General features: G+C 36.2%; 1 protein-coding gene across 1 annotated transcript; it reads left to right on the top strand.

Annotated features, from left to right (window-relative positions):
- Positions 1-11,995: 11,995 nt before the first annotated feature.
- Positions 11,996-12,649, top strand: LOC129244216 (shematrin-like protein 2). Its single transcript, XM_054881830.1, has one exon. It carries the CDS (start codon positions 11,996-11,998, stop codon positions 12,647-12,649), a length of 654 nt encoding a protein of 217 aa, XP_054737805.1.
- The last annotated feature ends 1,578 nt before the right edge of the window (positions 12,650-14,227 follow it).

Genomic DNA, 14,227 nt, shown 5'->3' on the forward strand with positions numbered 1-14,227 from the left:
CAGATATTTCTTGTACTAATTTTTACGCGCATTTTGACATCTCTGTTTTGTGTTTTATTGTCAATGAACCTCTATAATTTTTTAACGAAATAAGCAAAAGTAATGATCGGTCAAAACGTAAGCTGCCTCTGGGCTTGTTCGTTAAAGCGACATGTAATAAGTGGTTTTGCTTCACTATCCGGTTTTATTGTTTAAATATGCATCTTTATTATCACTTAATTATTATTAATCGTTTTATTACTACGTAGTGTAGCTATCTAAAATGTATTTTTGTTTTTTTATTTTTGCTATTCTACTTAAAAAAATTTAATATGAACCTAAGCAAGGGAGCGGCGTTGGGATAGTATTGGTCAAATGTAACAAAATTTTGAAGCTCTTAAAAAATCTCATGTAATTTCGCCACTTACTAGCATTCTCGTTGTAGATAATAAAGAATCCAAAATATCAGGTCAGTCCATAAGTTCGTGCGTTTTTTAAAGGTGGTTTTAAAATTAATAAAAAAGATGTTTAAAGTATTTATTAATCAATAATATATTTTCCTTCATTATTTACAATGTCTTCCCAACGTTTAGACAAATTTGTAATTCCCCGCTCAAAAAATTGTTTGTCCTTGGAGCCAAAATACGCTTCGATATCCCTTTTTATAGCTTCTTTTGAGGAGTAGTTCTTGTTACTCATATCGAATTGAAGTCCACAGTAAAGGTGATAAACGCAAGGTGCAATATCCGAAGAGTATGGTGGATGTGGCATTAACTCCCATCCGGGCTCGTTCAGCTTGCCTCATGTTTACCTTGCGGTATGAGTTCTTGCATTGTCGTGGTGAAACAAAACTTTGCGTCTATTCACTAAAGACGGTCGATTTTTGTTAAGTGCCTCATTCAGGTTTGATAGTTGATGGGAGTAATAATCAGCAGTTATCATCTGGTTTGGTTCCAGAAGTTCATAATAAACAATACCGGCCATATCCCACTAAATAGACAAGAGAATCTTCTTGGGGTGAAGGCCACCTCTAGGGGTCGGTTATGGTGTTTGATCTTTATCTAACCATTGGCGTTTCCGAACAGGATTATTGTAAAGGACGTATTTTTTATCACTAGTAACGACATGGTTCAAAAAACTTTCATTTTCAAGTCGTTGCAGCAGCTGAGAAAACGCATTCACTCTCTGCTGAAGGTTGGCGACGGAAAGTCTATGCGGAACCCATTTTCCCAGCTTTGAAACCTTTCCCAATTGAACCAGGTGCCTGAGAACTATTCCATGCGATGAACTTAACCTCTGAGCTATCATATCGACTGTCAAATTTGGCTCAGCTTCCACGAGTTCGTGCAAGGCGTCGGGGTTAAAGACTTCAGGAAGACCAGGGCGCGGGGCATCCTCCACGTCGCAGTTACTACTTCGGAATTTTGAAAACCACTTTTGCACAGTCTTTACACTCACGGTATCCTCTTCGTGGACAGTGTTTATTTCTGCAGCAGTAGTTGTTGCATTTTTACCACTTTAATAAAAAAAAATACAAAATATGCCTCTTATACGCGTTCGAAGATTCCATTTTATTTTTTATCAACACGTGCTTCTATCCGCGATTAAAATCACTTATTGAATGCACAATATATTGGGTAGTCGAAAAAGTCTTTTCGTATTTTGTCAATAGATGTATAATAGTTGGAGTCATCTATCATCTATCATGCTACCAATCACATTGCGTCATATCATATGGTGTTAGAAAGGTGACATTTTAAGCTTCATGTAATTAAAAAGAATTAAATTCGGAGAAGTTCAAAAAAAGTTATAGCTGTTCAAAAATGAGTGAAAATAATGAAGAAATTCAATATATTTTGAAATTTTTGTATAAAAAAGGAAAGAATGCCACGAAAGCCACCAATGAAATTTGTGAAGTTTACGGAGACGATGCTGTATCAGTTCGTGTAGCACAACAATAGTTCGCTCGCTTCTGTTCTGGAAATTTCCATGTGAAAGATGCATCTCGCTCCGGTCGACCTATCGTTGAAAAAGTCGATGAAATTATGGAAAAGATTGATCACATAAGCTGTCATGACATCGCCAAGACACTAAACATTCATCATCAAACGGTTTTGAACCATTTAAAAAAGGCTGGTTACAAAAAGAAGCTCGATGTTTGGGTACGAGTACCACATGAATTGTCTGTGAAAAATTTAATGGATCGAATTAACATCTGCGATTCTTTGCTGAAACGAAATGAAATCGAATCATTTCTGAAGCGAATGGTAACAGGAGACGAAAAGTGGATCAAATACGACAATAATGTGCGAAAAAGATCATGGTGCAAGGGTGGTGAACCTCAACAAATGGTCGCAAAGCCAGGATTGACGCCTCGAAAGGTTATGCTGTGTGTTTGGTGCGATTGGAAAGGAATCATCCACTATGAGCTCCTCCAGCTCATTCGAACGATTGATTCTACACTTTACTGTCAACAACTAATGAGATTGAAGCAAGCAATCGAAAAAAACGGCCAGAACTGATCAGCAGAAAGGGCGTCGTCTTCCATCAGGACAACGCTAGGCCACACACATCTTTGATGACTCGGCAAAAACTGGGAAAGCTTGGCTGGAAAGTTTTGATGCATCCACCATATAGCCCTGACCTTGCACCATCGGACTACCATTCGTTTCGGTCAATGCAGAACTCCCTTAATGGAGTAAAGTTGGCTTGAAGAGAAGCCCGTGAAAATTACTTGTCGCAAACCGCAAAAGTTTTACACTGATGGAATAATGTCTCTAGAAGAAAAATGGCAAGGGGTGGTCGACCAAAATGGTACATATTTGGTTTAACAAAGTTCATTATAAATATAAAAAAAATGAGTTGAAGTTTGATTAGGAATACGAAAATACTTTTTCGACTACCAATATCAAAGAAAATATAAATAAATAGTTACTAGCTGTTACCCGCGGCTTCGCTCGCGTTGAAGCCCTTAAATAAATATCAAAGATTATTACATTTCAATAGGACTGAATCAATGTGATTTTGTATTTAAAAATTATTACATACAATCAGTTTCAAAAACTTAAAATATGCTTTATTTAATTACAACAACAAATGTTAAAATATATTTCACTGAAACAAAAATAAATAATTTTAAATTCTTATAATTCAAAAAGGTATAATGGATAGTATTAATCTAGGATATTTTTGTAGACTATATTATAAGTTTTTCCGTCTTTTGCACTCGCGAACATGCTATATATAGTTGACCGTGAGAGAATCATGGCTTTTCTAAATGTACTCCCGCTACCTGCAATGTCTGCCCTTGTGCTTTGTTTATGGTAACAGCAAAGCTAAGCTTGACGGGAAACTGGACCCTTTTGAATTGGAATGGAAGGTCAGTGGGAATAATTGGAATGCGACACTTTTTCCCTTACCCATACCTGTTCAAATAGTAGCACCAAGTATATTTTGCCCCAATTTTGTTATCCGAAGTCTTGTTCCATTACATAGCAGAGGAGCATTTAGATTTCGCATAAGCATCAGTGGTAAAATCAATTTTAATTGAATTTTATGTGACGGTACACCCGACAGTTCAAGTGAGTTTAAAAATTCCATAGGATATGAAGTACTTAGTTCCGTATCCGTAATCGTATCCATTGACAAATATTCCTCCATTTCTCTTTGCATCTCTTTAAAAATGTCAGTGTTGATCCTAGAAACTACTTCAATTAATTCAATAGAAACTATTTCATTTAATATTGCTCTTGCGCACAACCACTGATCACAACTCAAATTTTGTTGCAATTCCGGAAAAACATGAGCGATGAGATCCACATCATTTTCTACTAAATTGCAAAATTCTCTTGATAGTGATATATAATCTTCTTTGTCAACGTCTATACAACCATCACCAATTTTCAACAACATTTCTGCATAAAGTCCCGAGTCCACGTCATTATGAAGATGAACTCTCATATTCGTTTTCAGGCTGAGTTTTTCAACTTTCGACCATAAGCATGATGATTTAATACATGCTTGAATTTCATCTGCTGGTGTCCCTCTCTGAATGACTGGGAGGGTTTGTCGGAAATCACCAGCCAATAAAACTAACATTTCTCCCATTATATCTGAATTATCTCGCAAGTCCTGGAGAGTCCAGTTTAAAGCTTCTATAGCCTTCTTGTGAGACATTGTACTTTCATCCCACACTAAAAGCTTACATTCTCGCAGCCTCCTACCTCGCGAACTATTTTTACTGAAATTACAGATCTTCCTGTGCCAGATTTAATGGTAATTTTAAAACAGAATGTGCTGTACGGCCGCCGTTTAATAGCGTAGCGGCAATACCCGAAGAAGCTACAGCAACTGCTATTTGTTTGTCTTTTCTGACGGACATTAATAATAGGTTAAGCAAGAACGTCTTTCCGCCATTACCGGAGTCTATTTTACGTAAAACTTGGTGGAAAACATGATTTTGCTCTGGAATTAATTGAGGGACTAATTCTGTTACTTGATGTTGCAGTGCTATAAAATCATAATCTAGCTCTCGAGCAATTTCATTATTAAAGTCATCTGTATTGTTTCGTCGAGGGCTTTGCATTCCAAAATCATTTAATTTTTTTCCAACCATTGTAAAAACCTTATTTTCGATTATAATTAGCGTTTCGTTGTAGATATCTTCATTGAAAGTCATATCTGTATGTACTCGCTGCAGTTGATGTAAAATATCTTCGGCCATGTATCTATTCTTTGTACTTATCCCAAAGAGTTTGAGGATTAGAAAGACCGCAAGAAGATAAAAGTGTAGCGTAAAGTTCCTTGATTTTATCTGGTGATCGACATTGTACCGCTTCCTCCATAGTTTCGTCCCAATGATTATCATTTTCTAACAATCGCCGAGATTCACATGCTTCTCTGTATGTTTGACATTCCTGACCATTGAAAATTTTAAGTTCTGTGAAGCTAGTTGGATCTCTAACATGATGCAATAACATACGCAGACAAAAGCATTCGAAATTTGTAATATGTACAGTATAGACACGACCAAGAGCATCCGATGCTTTAACCCCAGGTTGATTTTCAACAGGTGTACCTTGAACACGACGATGCCACTCTTTTTTTGAGGTATACTAAATTTGACCAGAACAAACAAATAAATAAACTGGGCAAGCTAAATAAAACTGTTTAATAAAAAAACATATTTATTGTTGAAATTTTGAGATTTTTTGACAAACAATTTTTTTATCATTCAAAAAAAATATTTTTCTTTTAATAAGAAGTATCCTATGTTACTTCTAACACCTCCAAAAACATGTGCACAAAGTTTCAAAATAATTGGTTAAGTAGTTTTGGCGTGAAAGCGTAACAAACAAACTTACATTCACATTTATAATATTAGTAGGGATATTCCGTTATATTCCGCGAATAATTTTTTGTTTGCAAAAATCGTACAAAAGTGAAATTATGGGTAAAATAATTTGATACTAGAAATTTTTGTTTTGTACATGCGTTTTGTTGTTTAATAAATGCTCTCATCCCTATTTCTCATCTGAAAGCGTAAAGACTTAAGACGCTTATATCCATTGTTGGTTGTTTTGGTTGAGCTCATTCTTGTTTTGGTGGAGAGGGTTTTGAACTTGTTCCACAAATGGAGAGACCTACAGTTTTATGCCGCCGCGAATGGCAAGAGGAGGTTTTTCATGACAGAAATACACTCGAAGGTTTGTCATTTTCTGGCGAGAGGTCACCTCTCTCAGAAAAAACTTTTACATTCGGCTACGGCAGCTACCAAATGATAGTATTTAGTATTTTAGTATAGTAAGTATGTATTAGAATGGCCTCAACCCATTCAACTCGATATTTAAATTTAAAAACATTTGGGCGGCTTTATTTTTTTGTTGTTGTTCTTTAAACCGGAGTAACATAACCTATTAATTGTAAATTGTAATTTAATAAAAAAATATACTATGTAGACATTGTTAGGTTAGGTTATACAGGCTGGCCGAAGCCATGCAGAGACCATTTTGGTGCATAGCGTTACCAGATCAGGTTTATCATGTAGGTATGGTACGCGAATTCCTTTTTTTTCTGGTATTATACTTAAAAGAGTCTTGGCTCGACATAGCCGTCTTGTTTATACTGTGAAGAATATTTCGCGGTTTTGTTTTGCATTTTGTTTTAACCGACGTTTTTTTTGTCAGTGAGAATTCGTTTTGCGGTATTTGTAGCGATGATTTGTGTTTTTGTTATTATTGCTATTTTGAGGTGGTATGTAGCATTGACTTCGTTTGGTTGTTGGGTTATTATTATTTCTTAAAACCGTCGTATACATACATATGTATGTATCTATGCATTAATATATAAACAAATATGTTCATTTACATATAAACATTTAGGCAATAAATTTGTTATTGGGGATTTTACCGTTGCGGTTAACGTATGTTTTGATCTTGCTAAATCATTCGAAAGGTGGGCAACTTGCCAAAACGTGATTAATTTGTAATTTATAATTACACAGGCAAACATTACGCAAACTGAACGAGCTCGGATGGGAGCTAATGCCGCATCCACCATACTCTCCGGATATTGCACCTTGTGATTACTACCTTTTCCGTGGACTTCAATCCCATATGAGTAACAAGAACTACTCCTCAAAAGAAGCTATAAAAAGGGATATCGAAGCGTATTTTGGCTCCAAGGGCAAACAATTTTTTGAGCAGGGAATTAAAAATTTGCCTTAACGTTGGGAAGACATTGTAAATAATGAAAGGAAATAAAGAGTTTTTCAATAAGGGCGGGTAGATGTTGAAATGGAATAAAATGGCGTTTGCTGTGTGGCACGTAACGCCGTCCTGCTGGAACCACATGTCGTCTAGGTCCATATGGTTCAATATGGGCCATAAGAAATTGGAAGGGCCACTACGTCTACCGAAAAATGGGCGCAATGCGCGCAACGTTTGCGTTAATGAACACTCATTTTGATAATAAAGTTTTATCATTTGAACGTACTGTTCAATCGTGTAACTTGCCATGATGATTTGGCATAAACAACTGAATAATAAACAAAAAATTTGACAGATGTCACCAAAACAAAATGGCTGCCACAGGGTGCCAAAATCGACCCGCGCCAATTGAAAAACCCTTTATATTATTGATTATTAAACACTTTAAACATCTTTTTATTAATTTTAAAATCACCTTTAAAAAACGCACGAACTTATGGACTGACCTGATAGTAGCATATCCATATATAATATTATATCGGGTATGTAGTATAATGAAAAAAAATTACTGTATTTACTTCAAGTTAGAATTTATGTTTATTTGTCTAATATGCAAAATACAGCGTGGAAATAAATATTTCCTTATTTATCGTCGAGAAATTCTATTATAGAAAGTTGACGGAAGAATATTGGTAAGACGCCCTATATATAACAACTTTGTTCTCAAAAAATGTCGCTTTCACCTAGAACCGTTCTGTTTCAATGAGAAATCTAAATTGGTTCGCACAACCTTTGCCTATTGTCTAAATTATGCCAGGTTCGAAACAGGCATTGTAATCTATGGTTTCTTTATGTTGGACTACCTTTTGAGTATATTCTTAGAATATTATACCTTCTGAAATTGTTTGAAAGAACTACACGTTAAATAATTTGCAGAATATTTTCCTTAAAATATTAAAAAATTGTTTTTCGGGGGAGGTTGGGTTAAAAATGCCTTCGCACCATATAGTAACCGTCGTTACTACGTTCCACTAAAAATATTCCTTCTCTTCTCGTGGACGTGACGTGGGAAGGACTAGTGAAAATCGTTAATTAAAAGTTTTATCAAGCGGCCGTACTTAACTGTCATGGCTTGTTTCAGATTTTATTAATTGGCATACCCTTTAACTAAAACCAGAAAAAAATTTTACCCCGGAACTAACATTTGAGAAAAAGTGGGTATAAATCTTCTTCTTCTTAATTTGCGCGATAACCGCTTACGCGATTTTGGCCGAGTTTAACAAGACGCGCCAGTCGTTTCTTTCTCGTGCTAACCGGCGCCAATTGGACACACCAAGTGAATCCAAGACCTTCTCCACCTGATCTTTCGAACGCAGTGGAGGCGTTCCTCTTCCTCTGCTATCACCAGCGGAGCATTTGTATCCATTCGGGCGACATGACCCAGCCAACGTAGCCGCTTCTTTATTCGCTGCGCTATGTCTATGCCGTCGTGAAGCTCATACAGCTCATCGTTCAATCGCCTTCGATATTCGCCGTTGCCAACGTACAAAGGTCCAAAAATCTTACTCTCAAACACTCCAAGCGTCGCTTCATCGGATGTTGTCATCGTCCAAGCTTCTGCGCCATACGTTAGGACGGGCATGATGAGAGTCTTGTAGAGTGTTAGTTTTGTTCGTGGAGAGAGGACTTTACTGCCCAGTTGCCTACTTAGTCCAAAGTAGCACTTGTTGGCAAGAGAGATTCTACGTTGGATTTCAAGGCTGACATTGTTATCGGTATAAAGTGGGTATAAATATCTATCTATTTTCTTAGAAAACGGTTTTTAAGAAAAACTCTATTTCGTATCGAGTTTTCAGGAGGAAATATCTAAAATTTAGTGATTATAAAAGCATAGATTTGTCGTTTTATTTGCTGTTGAGTTTCAGTTTTTATAAAAAATGCATGGTATTTCCGAAATAACTGTTTTAATAGTCAGATCACCTACTTAACCAATAATCAGATCATTTGAATTACAAATTTGATTGTTTCACAATCGGACAAATATGTTTATTAAATTTAAGCTAAAATATAAGTGAAGTAGAAACAAGAAGTATAATTAGCATACACCTTTATTTGCTTCGAAATAAACAAAGGTGAGTAATCTAATACCCGCAACGAGTTAGCAGGAAAGTTTATTTGTATATGTAGATGTACAAATATATGTATGTGTATACCAACATGTGCACAATATCAATGAAGGCCACGTCTAGCACATTGTCAACAAAATCTTTGTTATTTTGGCCCAATGTATTTAAGTATATAACAATAGGCATGACCATAAATTAGAATTGTTAATTAAAAATATTCACTCAAGCATAAGTTCAAGCGAAGACCATCACCTGACATTTTTTGACATTTTTGTAAATGTTAGTTAGGGTCAATAACCCAATAAAGAATACAGAAAAACAAATAATAAATTATCATCTCAAATGTTCTCCTACGACGTGGAAATGGACTGCGACAGCAAAAATAAAAAATAAAACATTTTGATTTTTATAAAAAAGATAATGAGAGTTCGCGAAAACCGCGGCCCACACCCACGAATTGTGAGTGATAAATTTGGCAAGCCGCGGAAGTAAACAGAAATTAAATCCATACAAATTTATAATATTGATTAAAACTAAAACCCTTTAATAAAGATTTTTGCGAATCTCTACATTAACTACTAACTGTATATTAAATGTCGTTTTACTATGTATGGCAATGTCAATGTCAGTGGCAACAGCACTGACGAAGCGCTGGTCTCACCAGAGTCACTTCAAGAGTGTGAAAATATCGAGTACGTACCCTGAAGGAATATCCACTGGAACTAAACAATTAGTCATATTTAACACCTGTAAACTATATAAACAGGCAAATGATGAAGCGATTAAACATCAAAACAAATATTTCCATCACTCAAAATCATTTCGTTTTTATTTAGTAAAACAGTTATTCAAAAGCGAAGCTGGATGTTTAGTTATTTATAAGTACAACATAGAAGTATTAAAATATTTTTCCTCTCGCAATATTTTAAGTTTGCAATTTTTCGGTATTACAGTTTTTAAGGAAAAACCAAAAAACTAAAATCGATTTTTAAAATTTCACAGTTGATTATTCTGAAGTATACGAGGGGTGCCTTTTATATTTCGGGATTTGGCAACCCTGGTGTTGCAATCTGGCAACTGACAGCTGTATCGCAAAGTTTGACATTTTTTGGCTTTTACGTACTCAGAACGTTTTGAAATACCAGCGCTATTTGTGTTGTTTACAGTAACTTAAAAGATTCATCTCGGTCTAAAATTTTTTTTATTTTTATTTTTTTTATTTCTTCCATAAAATATTACACCTGTCGTTAGACAATAAGTAATTTGATTTACAAAAAGATGGAATGAGAGTGATATTGAAGGGCCAATGCCCAAGCTCATATAGAAGAAGTATACATATTATTTAAACAAACAATGACATATACGATTAGTTGACAATTGATTACATGGATTTTGCAAGATCTGTTGGTGTTTGACGGTTAAGCCGACTTTGGATAGATTTTTCTTTATTTGGAGTCTTCTCATCATAGGATTTGTGTGCGTATTATTATTGTGGTATTTATTGTGAGATTGAGACAATCTTAGGCATTAGTGGGACCAGCATACATTCAATATTGCATAAACATTTGACTGTAAAAAAAAATTGTTCGCGTTGGATCCCACACAATTTGTCAGTCGCTCAAAAAAAAGGCTCGTGTCGATTGGTCGAAGGAAATGCTCAAAAAATACGATCGCAGGCTTCGAAACACGTCTATGACATCGTGACACGTGATGAATCATGGATTTGCGCGTATGAGCCCGAAAGTAAACAGCAGTCGACTGTATGGGTGTTTCAAGATGAGCCAAATCCAACAAAAGTTGTTCGCGCACGAACCACTTCCAAGCAAATGATCGCCTGTTTGTTCGGAAAAACTGGACATGTCACAACCGTACCACTAGAACAACGCAGAACAGTAAATTCTGAGTGGGACACAACCATTTGTTTGCCAGTTGTCTTCCAAGAAATTAGGAAAACCAATCGCCAAAGACGGATCACTCTTCACCAGGACAATGCGAGCTCTCACACATCGGCTCAAACAACTGCATTTTTGAGCACCCAAAACATCGAATCAATGGGTCATCCGCCGTATAGTCCTGGCTTGGCACCGAATGACTTCTTTTTATTCCCGTACGTAAAAAACAAACTGAGAGGTCAACGTTTTTCGACACCTGAAGAAGCGGTTGTGGCATTCAGAATGCACATTTTGGAGGTACCTCATTCAGAGTGGCAAAAGTGCTTCGACAATTGGTTCAAACGCATGCAAAAGTGTATAGATCTTCATGGAGAATATTTTGAAAAACAATAAAGTGATTTTCGATGATTAAAATTTGTTTTTGTTCTCTAATCCCGACATATAAAAGGCACCCCTCGTACATTATACGTTCTAAATTACGTTCAACGATCTCCGAAGCAAATCAGGCAAAACCAGAAATATTTCAGTAATTCAGGCTTTCCCTGCAGGGTTTATTCTGTATATACGTATGTATGTGTTTATATAAGAATATGTATAGTTACATACATATGTACATATGTGTATATGCAATTTGACTTTACCATAAACTCGTCTCAAAGGTGCGGGTGCCAGATTGGGTGACTGTGTTGACTGAGTTGTCTGCCGGTGATGAAACTAGTTGATGACGTAATGACGATCAGTTGCGGTTGTAGTGATCATCTAAAGGTGGCTCCAATAGTTTTTTTGTATTTGGTTTTCGCATGTTAGTATATTTTATTTTTTTAGCTGCTACTTCCATATCATTTTTTTCTCGTCAAAAATGCTATCCAAACAGCGTGAAGGCCTGCAACTTGCAATTATGGAAATTTCTCATATTTCCGACCAAACTTAAATTTGCAAACAAATATTTATAGTTTCAACTACATGATATTCTACTCCACTATTTGAAGGCTCTAAAAATGTTTTATGTTAAAATATACTTGTGCAGCTGCGCTTATAACTTTAGTTTGGTAACAACCGGCGCTGTGTGAACGAATAAATTTATTTCCGTAAAATGTGCGTTTAAACGAAATTTTTGTAAAATTTTTTATATTGTGATATTTAAAAAGTAAAAATATATAAGCTTATTTCAACGAAACACTATAGAATTGAATAAGACTGATTGAGTTTAAAATAGTTTCTTGGGATGTGCTGAACTTAAATCAACAAACTGAGAAATAAATTAAAATTAAATTAAATAAGAAACGATAAAATGCGCATTTTATACAAAGCCGTACTGGTGGCTTCCTTTCTTACATTCACCTCGTGTCAGTCGACACGCCAGAATAACATCGAGAATAGAGGCCGAAGTCGCACAACAGCAGCCAGTGATGTCGGTCAAGGAAGGACCTTAGGTTTAATCAGGCCACTTATCGGTGGTTTAGTTCGTGGGCGTCCGCTACCACTTGGCAGCCTTGGCAGTGGTGCGCTGCAGTCAGATCCTCTCTACGATGGTGGCTACCCCAGTTACGGTGGTATTTATGGCGGTTATGGTGGGATCCCAATTTATGGCGGTTATCCAGGCATTTTTGGCGGTTACGGTCCATACGCCTACCGTCCACCCCCCTATTACCCTCTTTATGGTGGCTACAATCCCTATGCGGGTTATCAACGTCCATCTTATGGCTCATATGGTGGTGGGCTAAATGGTTTGAGACCATCTTCATCATCAGGCGGAATAGCATCAACATTAGGCAGCGGTGCGGGTGCGGCCTCAACAACCAGTCAAGCGCAACTCGCCAATCAGCTTGGACAAGCGTTGGGCGCTAGTTTACGTCCATTACTAGCGGCCGGCGGTGGCGCTAGCGGAGTCAGTGGCGCTGGTGGTGCGGGTGGGCTGGCGAGTCTATTGGGGCTGTTGGGTTGAGATGCTGTAAATTTTAATTTTACTTATATTTGAATTTGAAGAAATTGTAAATGAGAATCAGTGAAGACTAAAGCTGCAAGAAAATTTAAGATAAGCGTGCGATTTGTTCACATTGAAAAGCAAGACTATTACTTTTTTAGTTTAAAGTTTTTTTTTTTAAATACAATGAAAAACGCTCATACTAATACGGAAATTTATAGTGTTGCTGTCTGCTATTAGTTTTATATAGAATAACTTAATAAATAATATAAAAAATATTTGCTCCTCGAATATCTGAAATTAAATAAAGAAACAAATATTGCCAAGTTTTTAATAATAGAGAGAGAGTGCTCGCGTTTCTCTAGGTAGTTCTAAATATCTCACTTAATCAAAATTAATGTATGGGTGTGTTTTTTTTTTTTTTTGTGATAAAACAACTTAAATCGACTAAGACCTTTTTCGGCGATGTACTAAAGTACTTACTTCCCTCGAAATTTTTAGTCAATAAATCATTCACAGCCATAGCTTAAGTAATTATCTTAATAAAAGTTCAATAAATTAAAAGAAATTTACTGCCGAATCAGAATCTTTTAAGCAAAGTGTTTTTGTCAAATCTCCATTGATATATATAAATTTTTGCGCTTCCATTTTTGTTAAATTATATCTGTATTTTGGTACTATCGGGGAAAACGACGGTCGTAATCTACTAGTGTAGAAGTATTTTCGGCTTACTCTAGTCCAGAACTCTATGTTTTTGTTTCTACTTGTAATGCAGGGTGATTCGATAAAACCGGTGATTTCGTCATTTGTTTTTTTTTTTCATCTCGTCATGTTTTTTAATCTACATATGTTATTTACATATGTATGAAACACAATATACGCGCACGTCAAAATTTTCATAATTTTTTGGCAAAGTTTGGACTACATTTTATTTATAACGCGTTTGATTTTGTTATTCAGTCCCAGAGAAAGAAGTCCAATGGTGTGAAATCGCAGGATATCGGTGACCTTATGACCTCACTTCTTCGTGAGATATTTCGTTCGCTATACAGCTGGTACTATTGTGAATAGAAGCACACTTTGAGCTGGCATTGCCTCTAGTAAAATATTCCAGCGAAGATAGATTTTCACAAGCCAATATAATTAAAATGACTAAGTCTACGGCGGCCGCCGTAGCCGAATGGGTTGGTGCGTGACTACCATTCGGATTTCAGAGAGAGAACGTTGGTTCGAATCTCGGTGAAAGACCAAAATGCAGGAAGAGTTTTTTCTAATAGCGGTCGCCTCTCGGCAGGCAATGGCAAACCTCCGAGTGTATTTCTGCCATGAAAAAGCTCCTCATAAAAATATCTGCCGTTCGGAATCGGCTTGAAACTGTAGGTCCCTCCATTTGTGGAACAACATCAAGACGCACAGCACAAATAGGAGGAGGAGCTTCGGCCAAACACACAAAAAGGGTGTACGCGCCAATTATATATACTTATATAAGTCTCCTTTACAAAATAATCCAATAGCTTAGTATAGCGCTCAAATAACGCGCACTTAATATGAAATTCTTATTTCATTCATGTATAAATTTATTTTTATATTTTATGATGA

Source organism: Anastrepha obliqua, chromosome 4, assembly GCF_027943255.1.
Source record: "Anastrepha obliqua isolate idAnaObli1 chromosome 4, idAnaObli1_1.0, whole genome shotgun sequence".
NCBI lineage: Eukaryota > Metazoa > Arthropoda > Insecta > Diptera > Tephritidae > Anastrepha > Anastrepha obliqua.